Source organism: Chiroxiphia lanceolata, chromosome 1 (genome assembly GCF_009829145.1).
Source record: "Chiroxiphia lanceolata isolate bChiLan1 chromosome 1, bChiLan1.pri, whole genome shotgun sequence".
In the NCBI taxonomy this organism is placed as follows: Eukaryota; Metazoa; Chordata; class Aves; order Passeriformes; family Pipridae; genus Chiroxiphia; species Chiroxiphia lanceolata.
The window spans coordinates 130916673-130933011 of NC_045637.1; the positions used below are offsets into that span (position 1 = coordinate 130916673).

The window sequence follows — 16339 nt, forward strand, 5'->3', positions numbered from 1 at the left end:
GCCACGACGTCCTCCCCTACTGCTGGTGTCGCGGCTCCAAGGGAGAGCATGGGGCCGGGCGAGGGGAGCAGCGAGGTGCCTCAGCCGCTGCCTTGCCTTGCCTTCCCCTTCCGACCCGGCGCACCACGGCTTCGTCCCGCCACATCTGCCCCGCGGGACGGGAGGGGACAGCCCCCAACCCCACTAGAAGCCCACGGGAGCACCGTGTCCCGCGAGCCCCGCTGCCCGGGAAGCCCTCACAAACCATCCCTCCTCCCGCGCCCACCCCTCCCCGGCGGCGGGCGGCTCCTCCCGGCATGCCCGGCACGTCCCGGCCGCGCTGCCAGGAGACGGCCGGAGGGGCGGGGCGGGGCGGAGCGGGGCGGGAGGGGGAGGATGCTGCGGCCGCCGCGGGGCGAGGCAGGGGTGGCAGTGGCGGCGGTGGTGGCACTTCGCGGCACGGAGGATGCGGCGGCGGTGGTGTCGGCAGCAGCAGGCGGAGGAGCGGGGAGCGATGCGGTGCTGCGCGGCGGGGCCGTGGCCGCACAGCGCCCTCACCACCCTCCTGCTGACAGGTCGGTCCCGGCGCGTCTCCCCGGGGCGAGCGGGATAGGGCCTCGCCGGCAGCCGCCGGCCTGCGCCGCGGTGCCCCCTCGCCCCGGGCTTCTCATCCCCTCCCGCCGGCGCCGCTGCCCCCCGCCTTGCCCTTCGGCTGCGGCTCGCTGCGCGCCCCATTCCCCCCGCCCTGTGCCTCCCGGCGGTGCGGGGTCCGAGCTGCCTCGGCACTCCCCATCCCGTGGCTCCCGGCTCCCGCGGGCGCTCTGCGGGCGGCGCAGGGATGGCGGCTTGCGCGCCCCCGCCTCTCACCCGCCGCAGCCCCTCCTGGCGCGGCGGCAGCGCCCGAGGCCGACGGGGCCCTGGGCTGAGGGAGCCCTGGGGCGGCCGGCCAGGGTGGAGCGGGATTGCCGGCAGGGCTTGGAAGCCAGGCCTGGCTCAGAGCCGCTGGGTGGCGCGGACGGCTGCGCTCCTGGGCACTGGGCCTGGCCCGCTGCGCTTCTCCGCTCCCTCGACCCGGTGCCTGACCTCAGGGATGGGCTGTTGTGGGTGCGGGGTTGGCTTTCATATTGCCCCTCTTCCCCCTCATGTCTCATCTGACCATTTAATCCAGCTGTGTCAGAATTACGACTGCAGAAAAAAGCCTGGATCTTGGTCCATAATGCATGTAAATAATGGCTTTCATGCGGTAGGCAGGTTTCACACCCACAAAGTTCTTTACGTTGAAATACAGATACGTCTGTCTTGAAATACAGCTGCAGAAGTGCCTTTGTGAGACTTGTTACACCAAGAGCAAGCCAACAGCAAGAAATCCTATTTCTTTTGCTTATTTTGACGTCTGAGAGGTTGGTGGTGTGTCATCTGCAAGCAGTCTGCTCCATATCCTCTCAAATACTGTCTGGGTACGCTTTTAGTGCTTCTTTAAGTGTATGGCCATGCTTGTCATAGGATATTGACATCAGAATTGACATGAAGCATTGGTTACGTTTAAGATGTGGTAAGAACCTAAGCGTGAAGTTGTTCAATGTGAGGATAAAACTTTGCATTTGTTAAATGCAAGGTACTGCTTACTCCTTAAGTGGAAATTATTCCTGCCTCTTCTGCCTCCCCCTCCATGGCTGGTTGTGGGATAGCAACCAAGAAAGAACTAGGAGAAGTTGATAAACTTTCTGTGTCAACTGAAATAATGGCTTTTAAAAAGTTCAACAGAAAGAAGCTGAGTTGTGAGCTTAATCCACATGTCCTTTCCAGGCTACATCAAAAGGGAAGAGTTCTTAAGGTTTTTTAGTGATAATTTTTCCACTTCAAATTCAGACCTTTCTAAGCTCGGTTCAGTTGGATTTCATTAGTTAAAACAGAAGAATACATGGTTTGAAACTGATGTAAAGAAGGAGGCATGAACTTTAGTTCTGCTACATTCTTTTAAGAGATATTTATACAAAATTTATTCTTCATCAAGGTGGAGATGTGTAGTATGTTCCTGATCTGAATGATGCAAAATGTCCCAGGAGCTCACCTGAGCTCCCCTCCATTCTCCTTAAGCAAAGAACTTCCAGCCTTGTCTGCTGGCTCTGGGATGAGCCATAGCCCAGCATTAAAATCTGTTCTTTTGAATCCTGGTCTTCAGTAGTCTACAGTACAGCAGCATTACTTAACGAGGCAAAAGACATCTTGCAGACAAAATGGAACATGAGAAGTAGCACAAGATTTGTAAATAGATTTTTTTTTTTTTAGTACTCCTCAACTAATACAGATTAGTTTTTCCCATTTCTTTTGTGCAACTTGATCTACAGAAGAAACTTATGCTTTTTACATTTCTTAAAAATACATGAAACATAAAGGCTTTTTGGAAGCAGGTAGCTGCTGTCAGAAGTCTGGGTTGTCCTCCCCTTAATGCTCCCCTATCCTCCTCGTAGCAAAACATTATTTCAAAATGCAGAGATTTCAAGATTTAACAGTTTAAGGGTGTAAGAGGATTTCAGAAGCTCAACAGTTGCTCCAAGGGGGCTAGTATAGTACTCAAATTGAAGATACTGACTCTCAAATGCTAGCTGATGATCATTTTCCTCCACTGCTAGGAAAAAATGGGACTTTGTTGTGGGAAGTGACATTTAGGATTAAGCATTTCTAATGCAAACTAGTTAGTTGTCTGGCTTCATAATAACAGACTCCATAGAAGTTTACTAGATTACACTAGTAGAGATGTCTGTCACATTAGTTTGGCAGAGCAATGAATTACCCTCATATTCTGCTTCCGCAGAGAGGGTGGTCATCAAAATGTTTGAAATTATTGTGGCCAGTGGTTTTGCCCTGTATTTCTGCACTTAAAGACTTAGTTGTCAGTGCCCATGTTGTCCCTGGAACCCCTCTTTCATCCCAGAAATAGGGAGTTTTAGAGTGATGGAGTCATCTTCCTTCTTCCCTGTTATAAAGGGGTCAAAAAGGGGAAGGATCTCATTAGTTCCCACCTTGGAAGCTGTGGTTATGTGGTCATGGTAATCTATCACAGCTGCATTGCTGCCAGAAAACATTCTTCTGCCCTTCCACGGCTAGGGATTTTCACTGCTTTCCTTGGCACTGAGTAACTTGTACACTGATAATGTGAATTGGGTCATCAGCTGAAAACTAATGCACTCACAAAATTTGTTCACTGAAATCTGTGTATCCCTACACTTGTCCCACTGTTGACAGGACAAGGGCTGTTGGCAACACTCTGCTGCTCAGCCACACCCTGCATGAGGAGGCAGAACATTTCACAGATGATGGGTGTTTTCAGACTAAAGCCATGGCAAACCTGCCCTTTTTGCTTTGGGGATGCAAACGTAAGGACAAAGAAAGAGGTTTCCTTCAGAGAACCTCTAGATGTCTGCCTGAGAAGATGTTGCCCGTCAAGTCTTTGTACTAATCTGACCCAGATCAATAAATAAAAGCTATTATCAGTGAGTACTTGCTCAAATAAGTAATTACACGAGGGGAAGGGTAGCCATTCCATTAGTGTGCTTTTCATTACAGAAGCACATTATTTATAGGCAGTATAGCTTACAGAGAGACATCTTAGAGGTCCCAAAGCCAGTAAGAAGTGAGCTTTATAGCAGAAATTCACGTCTAGATGTAACTGTTCAGTGTGTAGAGAGGCTTAGTTTTGCTCCATAGTGTTTTTAGATTTGGGTAGAAGTTCATTAAAGTACCTCAGAAGTTGCAGTCACCAAAGTAAAACCCTTTCTTTAGAAGAAAGATTGTTTCCAAGCAAACTAAGAAAAAATAATTTAAAACCTGGACAAGAATATCTATATTGGTGTAGCTGTTGAGCTCTTCTCGAATAGATACTGATAAATTTACAGCAGAAACTGTCAGTGTGAAGTGCCCTCCTTTGGCAGACCTATAGAGGAAAAGAGGGAGTTGCTAGTTTTGATTACTTCCGTAAGAATTTGAAGGAAACAGAGGAGAAGAGACAAGAAACCAGAGAATGCAAATATTAATCTCCCTCCTAATCAGCTGAACTGCTTTTCAAGCAAGTAGTAGCAAGAAGTAGTAGAACTAAGAAGTGCTCTAACCTGACAGGTATTTTTGCATAGGTATCTTGCTGAAGCATTTTCAGTAGGAAACAAAGTGCAACAGATTGAGAGCTGAAGGCATGGTGTCAGTATTCACTGGCAACTATCTTTGTGTTGAAATTAACGTGAACATATTACATAGGTTGAAATGATACACTGTTTTGTTAATAGCACTGTTATGGCGCTCATCATGTAAGGCCAAAAAAAGAAGGTTTATGTAAACATGATCTGTGACTAAATGTTGTAACAATTGCAACACAAACAGCCAAAATGCCTTTTAAATGTAGGTTATTTTTAGTGACAGTCCAAGCCATGAAGATGAGAAGTTAGAAAGAACAACCTACTGAGCAGACAGAAATCTTAGCGTCTTGAGATCGATGACTTTTCTGAATTCCTTAGTCTTTCAGATCAATTGCCACCTTAGAAATTTGGAATGTAATTGCAGGGATACTCTGATAATTCATATCAAAAGATGATAGAAATGTAGGAGGCATCCTGGAATAGCAGGCTTACAGGGTTGCTTGGTCATACTTCATGGTTACACCATGGGCCTCGGGCAGGAACCGCAGGAACTGACAGTGTTTTCCTCACCTTCATGGAAATGCTAACTCAGTTCAGTTCTCTTGTCAGGCCTGCAGTAGGAAGGAGAATGCTGGTGGGTAAATGCTTCTATTAGTAAATAATGAGGTTTTTGTTCTCCCAGTACTTAATTTGCAGCATTCCCAAGAATGCAAGTGCTGAAGTTTCACAGTGAGACTGGCAAAATGCTTTATTCAGTTACTTTTCTTGAATGGTTTTGGAGAAATTTTCAGATGTTACAGTAATCAACAAATAGCATAGGAACAGGTAGAAAACCATTGCCTACTGAACAAAGATAGTATAGAGCTGAGAAACGTATCTGGTGTTGATTTGGACTTTTACACGGTTCAAATAAATGGAGTGCAGAGGAACCTGAACAATCCGCAGTGGAGGACTAACACAAATTAATTCTTATTTCTTATGTAGTAGCTGTCATTGAAGAGGATTTTATCTGTTAGAAAATATCCACTCTCAATGTGAATTTCCACTGAGAGAATCCACTTTCATTCATAGTAAGTTTCTCCCATGTACTGTGTATTAGGTAAGAGGAAGGTGCATGGAGGTTGGAAGAGGAGGGAGAGTAGGTGGTGCTGCAACTTTGTGCCTCCTGTGATGGACAGTGTGACCTACTGGGCGAGTATCTCAGTGTGGACACCAGTGGATCCTCATGAACTGCCTGGGTACAGGCTCTGATTTGGACTGTGGGCCAAACACCTCGATGCAGAGAGTTCCCTCTTTCCAGATGTTTTGTTTCAACCCAGAGGTGTCAGTTTCTGAGTGTTCTGCTCCGTGGTTCTTGGCAGCCCATCAGAAATCTGTACTGTGGATAGACCTGTGCTTCCAGCTCAGGATGCAGGAAGGAAGACTGAGCCAGATGGGATATGCACTAGAGGAGTACAAAGGTAGTTTTTTGGAGCAGAGTTCTGCTGTAAAAGAGTAAGGGGCAGTGTAAGCATGGCCTGAGGTCCTTGTCTGTGGCATGAAAGTAGCAAGCACATGTTTATATCAGGTCCCAGGTGAAGGTGGAGGTGTAGGAGAGAAGGAAAGAGCCAGCTTTTGAGAGCTGGAGCAGCATGCTGCTTTAATAGTGGGAGAGATGGGCTTGAGATCCTACTTCAAAGAAGCAATAAGAGGATAGGTTAGGTGTAGGATGCTGTATGGATGTCAGAGTGCAGTAAAGAAATGGGGAAGGTGAAGTTGGTCCATGATACTTAGGTCCTTTTGTGCTTGTTAGCTGGGCAGAAATTGTTGTGGGTATCTTCTCTGTTAAATACTCTGTTGGTAAATATTAATACTTAAAACCTTTGTATAAACCATATGCAAATAAAATTAAAGGGAAAAATAGTATAAAGTGATATACTTTATATAATACTATAATTTATAGTTATAAATTGATGCAATTATAATTTAAGAAAAAAGGAAAATAAAATTAAAATATTAATTACAAAAAAATATAATTGAAGTAAAGAAAAATGAAAACACTGTGATGTGCTTCACCTGGGCTTGTTTGAGTACCAGGCACAGAGTTATTCCTGCTGTTAGAGACCGTGGTGGTTCTCCAGCAACCGTGGCAATGTGTGCAACAAACTGAAAAGCCTGACACTATTAACATTTTTTTAGGAGTGAGTACAAGGCTGATTAAATTAATTCTAAACTATCTCTTTGATAAAATGCATGGTTTGAATCCCTGCATTCTGTAGTATAAGGCCTCTTTTGTCATCCTTTAATCACATTCAGATCATCCCAGAGCCTTCGTGTTGTCACTGTGCTTCTTGAAGGCTCTGCTAGACAGAGTATTTGAACAGTGATCATATCTGTGTCAAGTACAAAAATAAAATTTCCCTGTTCCTCCTTGATGTTGCCGTTTATGTGTCAGCTGTTCTAACCAGTCTTCTGCTGAAAGCCTCTGTTCAACCAGTTACTTCCTGACTTACATCTCTAGGTTGTTGTCAAAGCTGAGCATCCCTGAATTGCGTGCTCTGTGGTGTGCATGGCATGCTGCTGCCTTTGTTCTTGGTGTGCAGTTACATTTTATTCTATTGAAGTGCACATCACTGATCACTTTTTTACCAGAGAATGCAGACTGTTCTCTGTTAGGAGCATGTCATCTCTATTATATGTCAGCCTCCTAACCTTTGTTTTTATCTGCAAATTCTGTTCAGTGTATTTTATACATTGAAGTCATTCTCTCTCTCCCCCACTCCTCCCCCCCACTCCAACTGCATAATGCTAATGCCAGAACCTTGTGAGGCCCACTAGAAATCTCATATAACAAATTAACTTTTTAGTAGCCGTGTTCTCTTGCTTCTCACACCTGTCATTTGAAATGAAATAGGTGGTGATATATGTGCAAATACCACATCGTAAACTGGCACACTGATTTGAAAACAGGCACACTGGCTGCTTTTCCAGTTCCTCTGTAAAATGCAGCATGACATGGAGAAGTAAACAGGTAACTTCTTCAATCCCCACAGGTAAACATAGCACAACTTCTGAACCCAAATCAAAGACACTTACTGATCATTTCTGTTTAAAAATACACGTGGAACTTGTCTTTCTTCTTTTTTTTCAATTCCATTTACATATGGTAAAATTATTTTGTATCTACTTTCTCAATCAAAATGTTAGGTGATTAGCTGCATAGCTAAGTGTAATGTGTCAATATTGCTATCTTTATCAGGAAAACCTTGTGGGCTCATCAAAAGCGTCTAAAAAGAGGCATAAAATCCTTAATAACAATTAAATAAGGATGGTGATAAGTATAATACTTTTGACAAGGACTGTGATGACTATAATACTATTTTTCATTTAGTAATTCAGTCATCTAATCTTGTATTAGTTGTTTTGTCTGGTATTGGTGCTGATTTGTAGCTGACAAGCCTCTGATTGCTCAGCTCATCCTGTTGAAATATTGGAACAGCTTTATTTTACCTTTTTTGGAATTTCCTTAGCGTTTCAAGAATTACTAACATTTACAATGAAGGTCCTATGCAGTACTGAATTTCATAATCCCTAGAATGGTATTATATTAAGATTTTCAGTATATGCGGATCAATTCAGTAGAGAAGTTGTCTGTCTTGCCAGACATATGTAAACCAGTGGACATAAATAATAGCTTTTTGTTAAATCAGATCCTTTGTGTATATTAAAAACCTAAAGAAATTTAACAGAAATGTATAATTTAGAAATGTTATTGTGTTGGTATGTTAATTATTGCATTAATTAAATTATTAAATTTAGTAAATAAATAAAATTAAAAATTCATTAAAAGTGCATTATTTTTTTATTAAACTTCATCCTCAGTTCAGTTTTTGGCGTTTTGTGTAACTTATCATTAATAAGTCTCTATCTTACATGCATAGATTAAGTATTGTATATCTTCATTACTTCTTACGCTGGATCTGTTTGGCTTCCTAAATTCTGTTTGGAGAATGCAATATCACTAATGTCATAGCTGACTGGTGTAGCAGGTCAGAAGTTTCCCCAGATGTTTAAGCTTCTAGTGTAAATGATATTCACATGCTTGGAGTATTTGCCAAGTATTTGCCAAGAAGTGTTCATTTCTTCCTGCAAACCAGTGTGTACACAAGTACTGCTACGTGATGTTTCTGGTATTGCTGTTTTTACAAGGAAATTAGGATGCTAATCCAATAACATCTTTGAACTGGGGTTTGACATGAGTTCTCACTCCCAAAATATTTGAAAATAAAGACTACTTACTATGGCTACTTTCCCTTTCCTGACTGCATTTCCTTCCCTCTGCATTTTCAGTTGGCCTGTAACTGTACAAACAGCTGATATATCTATTATTCATCACAGAATAACAGAAACAAAAAAGTGAGGAGGGAGCTTTCTCAGGCAGTTCTGCTACTGGCGAAATGGAGTCTTTTTGTCAGCTCCACAGCTGCTTGTTTTCTCCTGTAATCATTTGCTCCTCACCACATTCAGAACTTCTTCCTCCTTCAGCAGCACGGATCCAGCTGATTTCAGGCTGTGTTCTTACTATATGGAATATAGACAACCATTTTTAATGGGTCCTTTTTTCAAAATTGATTATTGGTTATGCCCACAAGGCAAGGCAATCAGCCCCATGTGTCTTTTGTATAAACATTGTTATACAAGCAAAGCTGTGCTCTTGGTTATATTACTTTCCCTTCTTTGGCCAAAATATACTGTGCCTGTGAAAGTTACTTTATATATGTTTTTGCCTCTATGTGAGATTTTGCCAGTGCAAATACATTTATCAGAGAATGCTCTTTGTCATCTTTATTAGTAGTACAATTATGTCAGCAGAAGCGTCTGCAGAGGTTTAAGCATTTAGTGTAAACTTATAGCTTATTTGGAAAAATGGGTGTCAAAAAGGTGACTGTCAGAAAGATTATTATATGTTTATATATTCAAATCAAACACCACCGTTTTTTTTAACCTGTGATTCCTAAACTCTGACTAAAACCAAAACGTGGTTTAGAAGGCATCTGATCCCATCTGATCAGATTGTTTATGGAATTCTGTTGATCTAATTTTATTTTTTGCATTTGTTTTATTCTGAAAAGCTTTTTTGCTAAGCTCTGCTGATGGCAATAATGGAACTGTTAACTGGACGACTAAGCGAGCCCACAGTTATATTATCAGCAGAATAAAGGCTGTTCAGAAGAATGGTGAGTTTAGGTTGAAAATTTAAATCCCATGTTGGTTCAGTCAAACCTGCTTTTAATATTACTCTTGTTTATTCAGTCATGTCCATGTTTTACGAATAGGGTGCTGTTTTAAGGTAAGTAGTTTGGAAAACTTAACATTTCCTCAATCTTCAAACGTTCACAGACCTCTGTGTCCTTGTGAGTCTTCTCTGACTTTTCCTGTTCCTGTAGCTTTGCTTGAAGTAATGGCAATGTGTATATCTAATACTGCACATTTTCTTATCATGGCTGGTTGCTTGGAGATACCTTTGCAGTTCGCTTAATACAATAACTTTTCTGTAACAATTTAAAAAAAATCTTCTCACATATAAATGTAAAAGATTTTACTGTCATTTATGCAAGTACACACAGAATATCGTAGCTGGTGCACGCTAGCTGAGAAAAAGCTTTGCACTGATTGCCCATCCAGGCAGACAGTCTGAATTGCCCTCCAGATCAAGTTATTTCTGGGATTATGCTTCATCTGCTAAATATCAATGGGGAGAGGACCCATTGAAATTCCCAGAAAAAAATTCCAGATGGATTTTTTTCTGAAGATTATCCACGTACAGGCTTCAAACAACATGGTGAACCTTCTGAAATTTCTGGAGATGGGGGTCTTCTGTATCTGATAACAGGCTCTGGGATGCAGGCTGATATAATCCTGGCTGAAGTCCTGGCTGTGCCCATGTTCAAGACCAACAAAAAAACCCTTGAGATCTACAGAAAGGCCTCCAAAGGGATTTGGAAACAAGAAAGAAGAAAACAGTGCTGTCAATGTAGCTGATACTGTCTTTTTTTCTAGCAGGGATCTGGTATGATCCTATGTAGTGGAGATTTTCAATTTCCCATATTAGTTTTACAGAAGCCTTTCACAATCTCACTGAGATTTTTGTCTACCACAGGGAATTTGCCCAGGCAATTCACAGCTGGCAGTCTGCTGTATTAGATTAGCATCTAGAAGTTGTTAAGCATAATCACTTTCATCCCAAGATCACCTAAGATGATTACACATTCATCTCCATTCTCAGGAAATCTTATGAAAAGACTTATGAAGAAAATAGCGTTTCACTTGTTTCATTATTGAAAAGCTGGAGTGATAGAGGTAGTGGGCTGAAGACTCATCATTTTCCTTCTAATTTTGAAGAAACTTCGTAGGGGAAAAAGAAGAGGGCTTCTCTTACAAGGGGAGCAAGAACTTTTGAATTCTTAATCTCTGTACTTGTGTCATTACAATGTGTTTGTCATTCCAAGATAAAATAGATCTGTGGGTTTTTCTCTTCTGAGAGATGTTCCTAGAATTCCACCAAGATCAGTGTTTTATATCTGCCTCAAATCCTTATTGGCATACTTAGTTCAGCAGCTGGGGATGTTTCATTGCTAGGGGTGGGTAGGCATTTATTGGTGGCAATAGGTTTCCTATAACAGACAAAATAAATGTTATATGAGGTTTTCCAGTAACTGCTATTATCCTTCCTTTTTTCTGAAACTATTCGTCATGGAGAAAATTATGCTTATGGTACATTACTTTTTCACTGTTCTTCCTGTTTGAAATGGATTTTCATTGTTGAGGCAAAGCATCAGAAATGGAAAAATAGATTTTTCTAGGTATATGATGCATTTTCAACCAGCCACCATGTTTTTGTCAGCTTTTCTGCTCTATTAATGTTATTGTACTTTTTCAGCTTTTCTTGAAAATACGTTAAAGGAAATTAATTAGTTTCCTTCTGTTTTTTACAGCTCATTTACATAATTGAATGAAAAGGTTTTTTGGATCATCATTTACTAATTTTAAGTAAATAAATCAAAGAGCAATGTTACTGTACTTAAGTTTATATAATGAAAATTATTAACCACACAGAATTGTAATAAATTTAAATTTCAGGATTGTTTTAATTTTATCACTAAGATAAAATTATTAGAAAAATGCTCTGTTCAGAACTATGTTAAAAGCAGTTTTCAAAAATGGGAAAAAGCAAATGCTGTGGAATTTGATGACTAGTATATCCAGAACTTGAGACTATTAATTCTGCAATATTAAGCTTGAAGAGCGGGAAGTATGTAACTAAATGTGGAGGTCTACATTACAGATGTCTGCATCTCCTCTCAGGTGCCTCTGCAGTCCATGGAGATCTGGTCACCATAACCTGGAATATAGGACATGATTAATCTCATTTTACAAGAGAAATCAAATTAATCAACCCCTAGAAGCGTCTGTGTCTTCTCCACTGACTATAAAAGGAGCCTGACTAACTCAGTGGTGGATGTTTTTTCTGTAGGCATCTAAAATTAGGTGAGATAGATTCCATACAGAGTACGTGGTGAGAGGGCTAGAATGCCTGTGATTAATGCCTAATTAGCTGTGTCTTTTTAAGCAAATCTCCAGTAAGAAGGTTGATATAAGGCTGGGGAAATTATACAAGGATTAAAAAATTACACCTGCATGAAAAAATTACATGAGCTTGATCCATATTTCAAATATGTCGTGCTTATTGATCGAAGTGTTGCAATTAGCCCTTTATCTTCTAGAACTTAGGAGTTTGTTCCTAGGAGTTTGTTGCAATAACTCTAAAGTCTCTTTTGGATTCACTCTTCCCAGTGACAGCATCTCCATGCTGTATGGCTTATAGTCTTTGTTCAGACATGTCATTTCTCATAAAGTTTCTTTCAGTTCAGCAAGCAAGGCAGGTAGCTGTGTGTGTCTTTCTGTGACTTACGATCTTTATTTACCACTTTTGTGGTCCTCATGTCCCTGGCAAAATTTATTAGCAATGATCGATTCTTTCAGGGCATTGACATAAAATTCAGTAGTAATAAAAATATTAATATTATATCTTATTAAGATAGTATGAGAAACACCTATTAGATCAGTATTCTCCATTTATACTTAAATTTTGAAACTTGTCATTAGTGGTTTCTTATCCAATTTATCATAATAATTTCTTTTTTCTTCTAATTCATTAAAATGTGTATGTAGTACAGCCTTGAATATGTTATACCTAAAAAAAAGGTATACCTTTATCAACTAATTTTGTACTAAATAAAAAATAACATATTGCTTTTACATATTCTGGTTGTTCTTAATTAATTTCCCTTTAGGCTTTTAATTCTTACTCTTGTAAAACAGGGCTTCATTTTTTTTGTTTGAAATTAGTTTCATCTGACTAGCCTATAATTATCCATGTCCTTCTATTTTATCCTTCAATACAAGCACAATATCTTCAGTAATGAACTCTCTAACCAAAGTTTTAGATGTATATTATCTGAACCTGCTGGTCTGAGAAATTCTAGCTTTAAGAACTCAGAGAAGTCAGCTGAAGTGAATTGCTTTGTCCTTTTCTGCATAAGAACTGAAAAATCTGCTGTTTCCAGTCAGTGGGGAATCAGTACCATGAATTGGTAAGGTTTCTGTGTATTCCTCATGTTCCTTTTTTATGTAAAACCCAAGGAAACATGTTTGTGTCATAATTTAATGTATTTTTATTCATGTAATACTACAAATAAACGAACTATAAAATTACAGTAGCCTTCCTCTTTTTTATAACAATAAAATTAAAGAGCTTGTATAACTTCTGAAATCTTAACATAGACAGGTTTATTTACTGCAGTCTTGGAAAGGATCCTGTTGGGCAAAGAAAAGGTTTGCTCTGCATTCTGTTCTTAAATCTCTGTAACCTTTTAAAAAACTAATAAACAGGTGTCTAATATTTGTTGCTTTCCTTTCCCAATGCCCGCATTGCTGTTGAAATGCATGGAGTTCCCTAGAGCATGTCTCATTTTTGCCTTTTTTCTGTCTCTTATCTCTCCTTCTGCTTTTCAGTGTACACGATTCTGTCTAGGGTGCACTCTGATCGGAATGTATACCCTTCTGCTGGAGTCCTGTTTGTTCATGTTTTGGAGAGAGAGTACTTTAAGGGGGAATTTCCTCCTTACCCAAAGCCTGGTATGGGATGCTAAGATCTTCTGTATTATATACAAATGTAGAAAAATTACTGTTTTAAGAAATTGAAGTCTACTTGGTGTACCTTAGAGTTCAACATATAACATAAAAAGGACAGGTTTTAGTTTCTATTGAAATATATTCAAATGAAATAAAATATGTGGTCCTACACTTTTAAAATATTCTGGTTTGTGATAATTTGTGAAAAGATGCATATAACTCTGTGTTGTGAAAAAATGTAGTTAATTTGGAAGGCGTAATAATACATTATATATATGTATGATATTAGGAAGTGTTCCTTTTATTCACTTTTGCATTAAATATGAAATTGTGGAAGTTTAATAATTATGTCTGTTAAAATTGCCATTTCTCTGATCACTGTCTCAGACATAGCATCCGTTAGTCTATATGAAGGCGGACTTTGAAAGCATATAGTAAACATGAGACAAAATAGGAGATTAAAACAAATGTGAGACTACATAGTAATGTTTAATTTAAAACAAATATTCCTTTGGATTCAGCCTTTTTCCTACATTTAGGAACATTTTAATGTTAGTAAGCGTTTGTTTTTAGAGAAGGACCTGTGATTTCTTAAGTATGGTATTTTGGTGTACACCAAAGCTAAAAGATTGATCATTGGCAGGTTAGAATATGTGTAAGCAATCTGGAGGGTGGGAAGAGAAAGAGAAACCATTCAGAAACCCTACATATTTATCTATGATAAAAAGGTATAATAAATATATAAATATATCCAATTTATATAAATGTGGCTACCGTATTTTCCTATAAAATGTGAAAAACCTGTGTTACATGTACAGTGCACACATGATCAAAACCTGTTTCATTAATAAGCTCTTGAATTGATTTGAGAGTGCTGTTATCAAGACTCACTTTAAAGAAAAAATAAGCTTCTGTTAGCATTGGTTAAATTTTGTCATGAATAAATCCAAATGTTTTAAAAATTTCTTCTCTTTGAAAAATTTATGTTTTTTCTGACATGAATATCTGAGTCTTCATTTATGTCATGGTGAATGGCAGAGTGAAGTTTGCCTCTGTCCCAGTTTCCTCCCAGATTGGGCACACAGATGGAAGGAACCTGGAAATTTTACTAATGATGGATTGCCCTTACAGCTGCAACCTCTCTCAACATTCCTGGCAATAGGAATCTGATTTCAGATCCTACTGAAATTGCTGTCCCCGTAGATGACTGTGATCATATCATTCACTGTAAGGCCAGATGTTACCATGGTCCTTTTATTTTTGGCTGCTGGATAATTAGCATAATTCCTTGATGAGGGAAGGGCTAACCAGAATGTCTCTCAGGTGGCTTTCAGAATTTTCCCTGAATCATTTGTGGTGCTGGGAATTTTGTTATGAATGCGATAGATTAGGTTACTGAGATGTCCTGAGGGAATTGCGAGGGAAGTTGTGTTACACACCCGGGTGCTGGTTTGGTCTGGTTCTGGTTAATTTTACTCATAACCAGATGTGTAAATGTGTACCTGAAGACTAATCTGGCACAGGTCTCAGTCTTCTTGTTCCTCTCTGGAGGAGATGACAGCTGTTCATTCCTCAGTGGGCTCAGTTTCTGCCTTCTGTGCCAGCCTGCTTGTTTTCTTCTCTCAAAATTTGTCCTACAGTGCCTGCTGTTGCCATCTGAAAGCTGAGTTGGAGCATGAGGCAGAGGTGTCTGCAGACTCAGAATGGATTTGACTGAGTTCTGTGCCTCAGCTGGATGCTGCCTCAGCAGTGAGGATCTGGTAGTGTTCAGCCATGCTTGATTTCATTTACAAAAGCTAAAATAAACAAGTCAAACTCAGGCATTTTTAAGAGTATCAATGAGAACCACAAGAATGGAGGTAGTGGTTTGACTTGAGGGACTTTTACAGATTGCAGCTGGACCATTGTATTTAGTAGCCATCAGTGGATCCATTTCACAGGAGTGTCTGGCCCTTCATTGAATCAATGTGTTTGCTGAAGAAAAATGACTACCAGGCTGTTGGTGCTGAAGACTCGTGTGTATGTCCTGATGCTAACAGAAGCTTTCAGGCATTGGTGATTACACAGCCACTCTTTACAGTAAGCCCTCCCAGGTACATTGAGTACCTGGAGCCATCATTAAAAACATAAAAGAAACGTGGGACAGGGAGAGAATTAAAGGACTGAAACCTTTGTGCTTTTGTCTGTGAGGAGGTGAGATGCTTCAATTCTACGTGAAACTGAGCTCTAAAAATCACACCCACTAGTTACTGAACACGAGCACTCAGTTGGCCAGGACTCTAGGAAGTGCCAGTATATTATCTCTGCAGTTGGTTACACTTTTCATGTGTGAATTTCTTAATACTTAAAAGTGCTAAGTTGGACTTCACATACTTCTGATATAGTAAAGGTTAGCAATTTTTTTTTTCATTTTGGAAAGGTTCAGAAAACATAACTGGAAGCCAGAATAAGACTTTCTAGTGGAAACATCAAAATCAAAGCATATAGCATTTTCTTGTAAATATTCTAATATAATTTTTCTTATCTAGGTGAAATAAGTAATGATCCTATAACATTTAATACCAATTTAATGGGTTACCCTGACAGACCTGGATGGCTCCGCTATATACAAAGGACACCATACAGTGATGGAGTGTTATATGGCTCACCAACTGTTGAAAATGTGGGCAAACCAACCATCATTGAGGTATTTTCTTTCAAATGTTCAAAAAATTTTAGAGTGTAGGATTCAGAACTGTCAACAAATATTGCCCCTTATTTTTGAAAAGTTAATTACAATAATTATATAGAAGATTGTAAGGCAGGGACAGACTTGTGACATTAACATTTTCTCTTAGGTACCATTTTATCCTCTTTTGAGAGAAAGACAGATTGTATGACGTTTTATAGTTTACTTTTAAGGTGTAACAAATAAGTAGCAATAACTAGTTAAGCTTAATACTTCTACATGCTATACTTTTTGATTTTTGTCTTTTTAACTTTCCAAGAGGCATTCAGTAAATGATGACTATATAAAAGTTTTATTTAAAATACAGGACAAAAAATCCTTGTAAACA

General features: G+C 39.8%; 1 protein-coding gene across 11 annotated transcripts in view; it reads left to right on the plus strand.

Moving 5' to 3' along the window:
* The first annotated feature begins 354 nt into the window (after window positions 1-354).
* SGCE (sarcoglycan epsilon) overlaps window positions 355-16339 on the plus strand; it is a 33579-nt gene continuing 17594 nt past the window's right edge. For 2 of the 11 annotated variants that reach the window (XM_032695052.1, XM_032695037.1), the window contains exons 1-4: window positions 388-554; window positions 9221-9325; window positions 13164-13286; window positions 15812-15969. In XM_032695052.1, coding sequence (XP_032550943.1) covers window positions 446-554; window positions 9221-9325; window positions 13164-13286; window positions 15812-15969 — 495 coding nt within the window. In that variant the 5' untranslated portion in view covers window positions 388-445. Of the gene's footprint in view, window positions 555-9220; window positions 9326-13163; window positions 13287-15811; window positions 15970-16339 lie in introns of all 11 variants that reach the window. The other 9 variants (XM_032695087.1, XM_032695060.1, XM_032695044.1 and 6 more) reach the window with 8 other exon arrangements.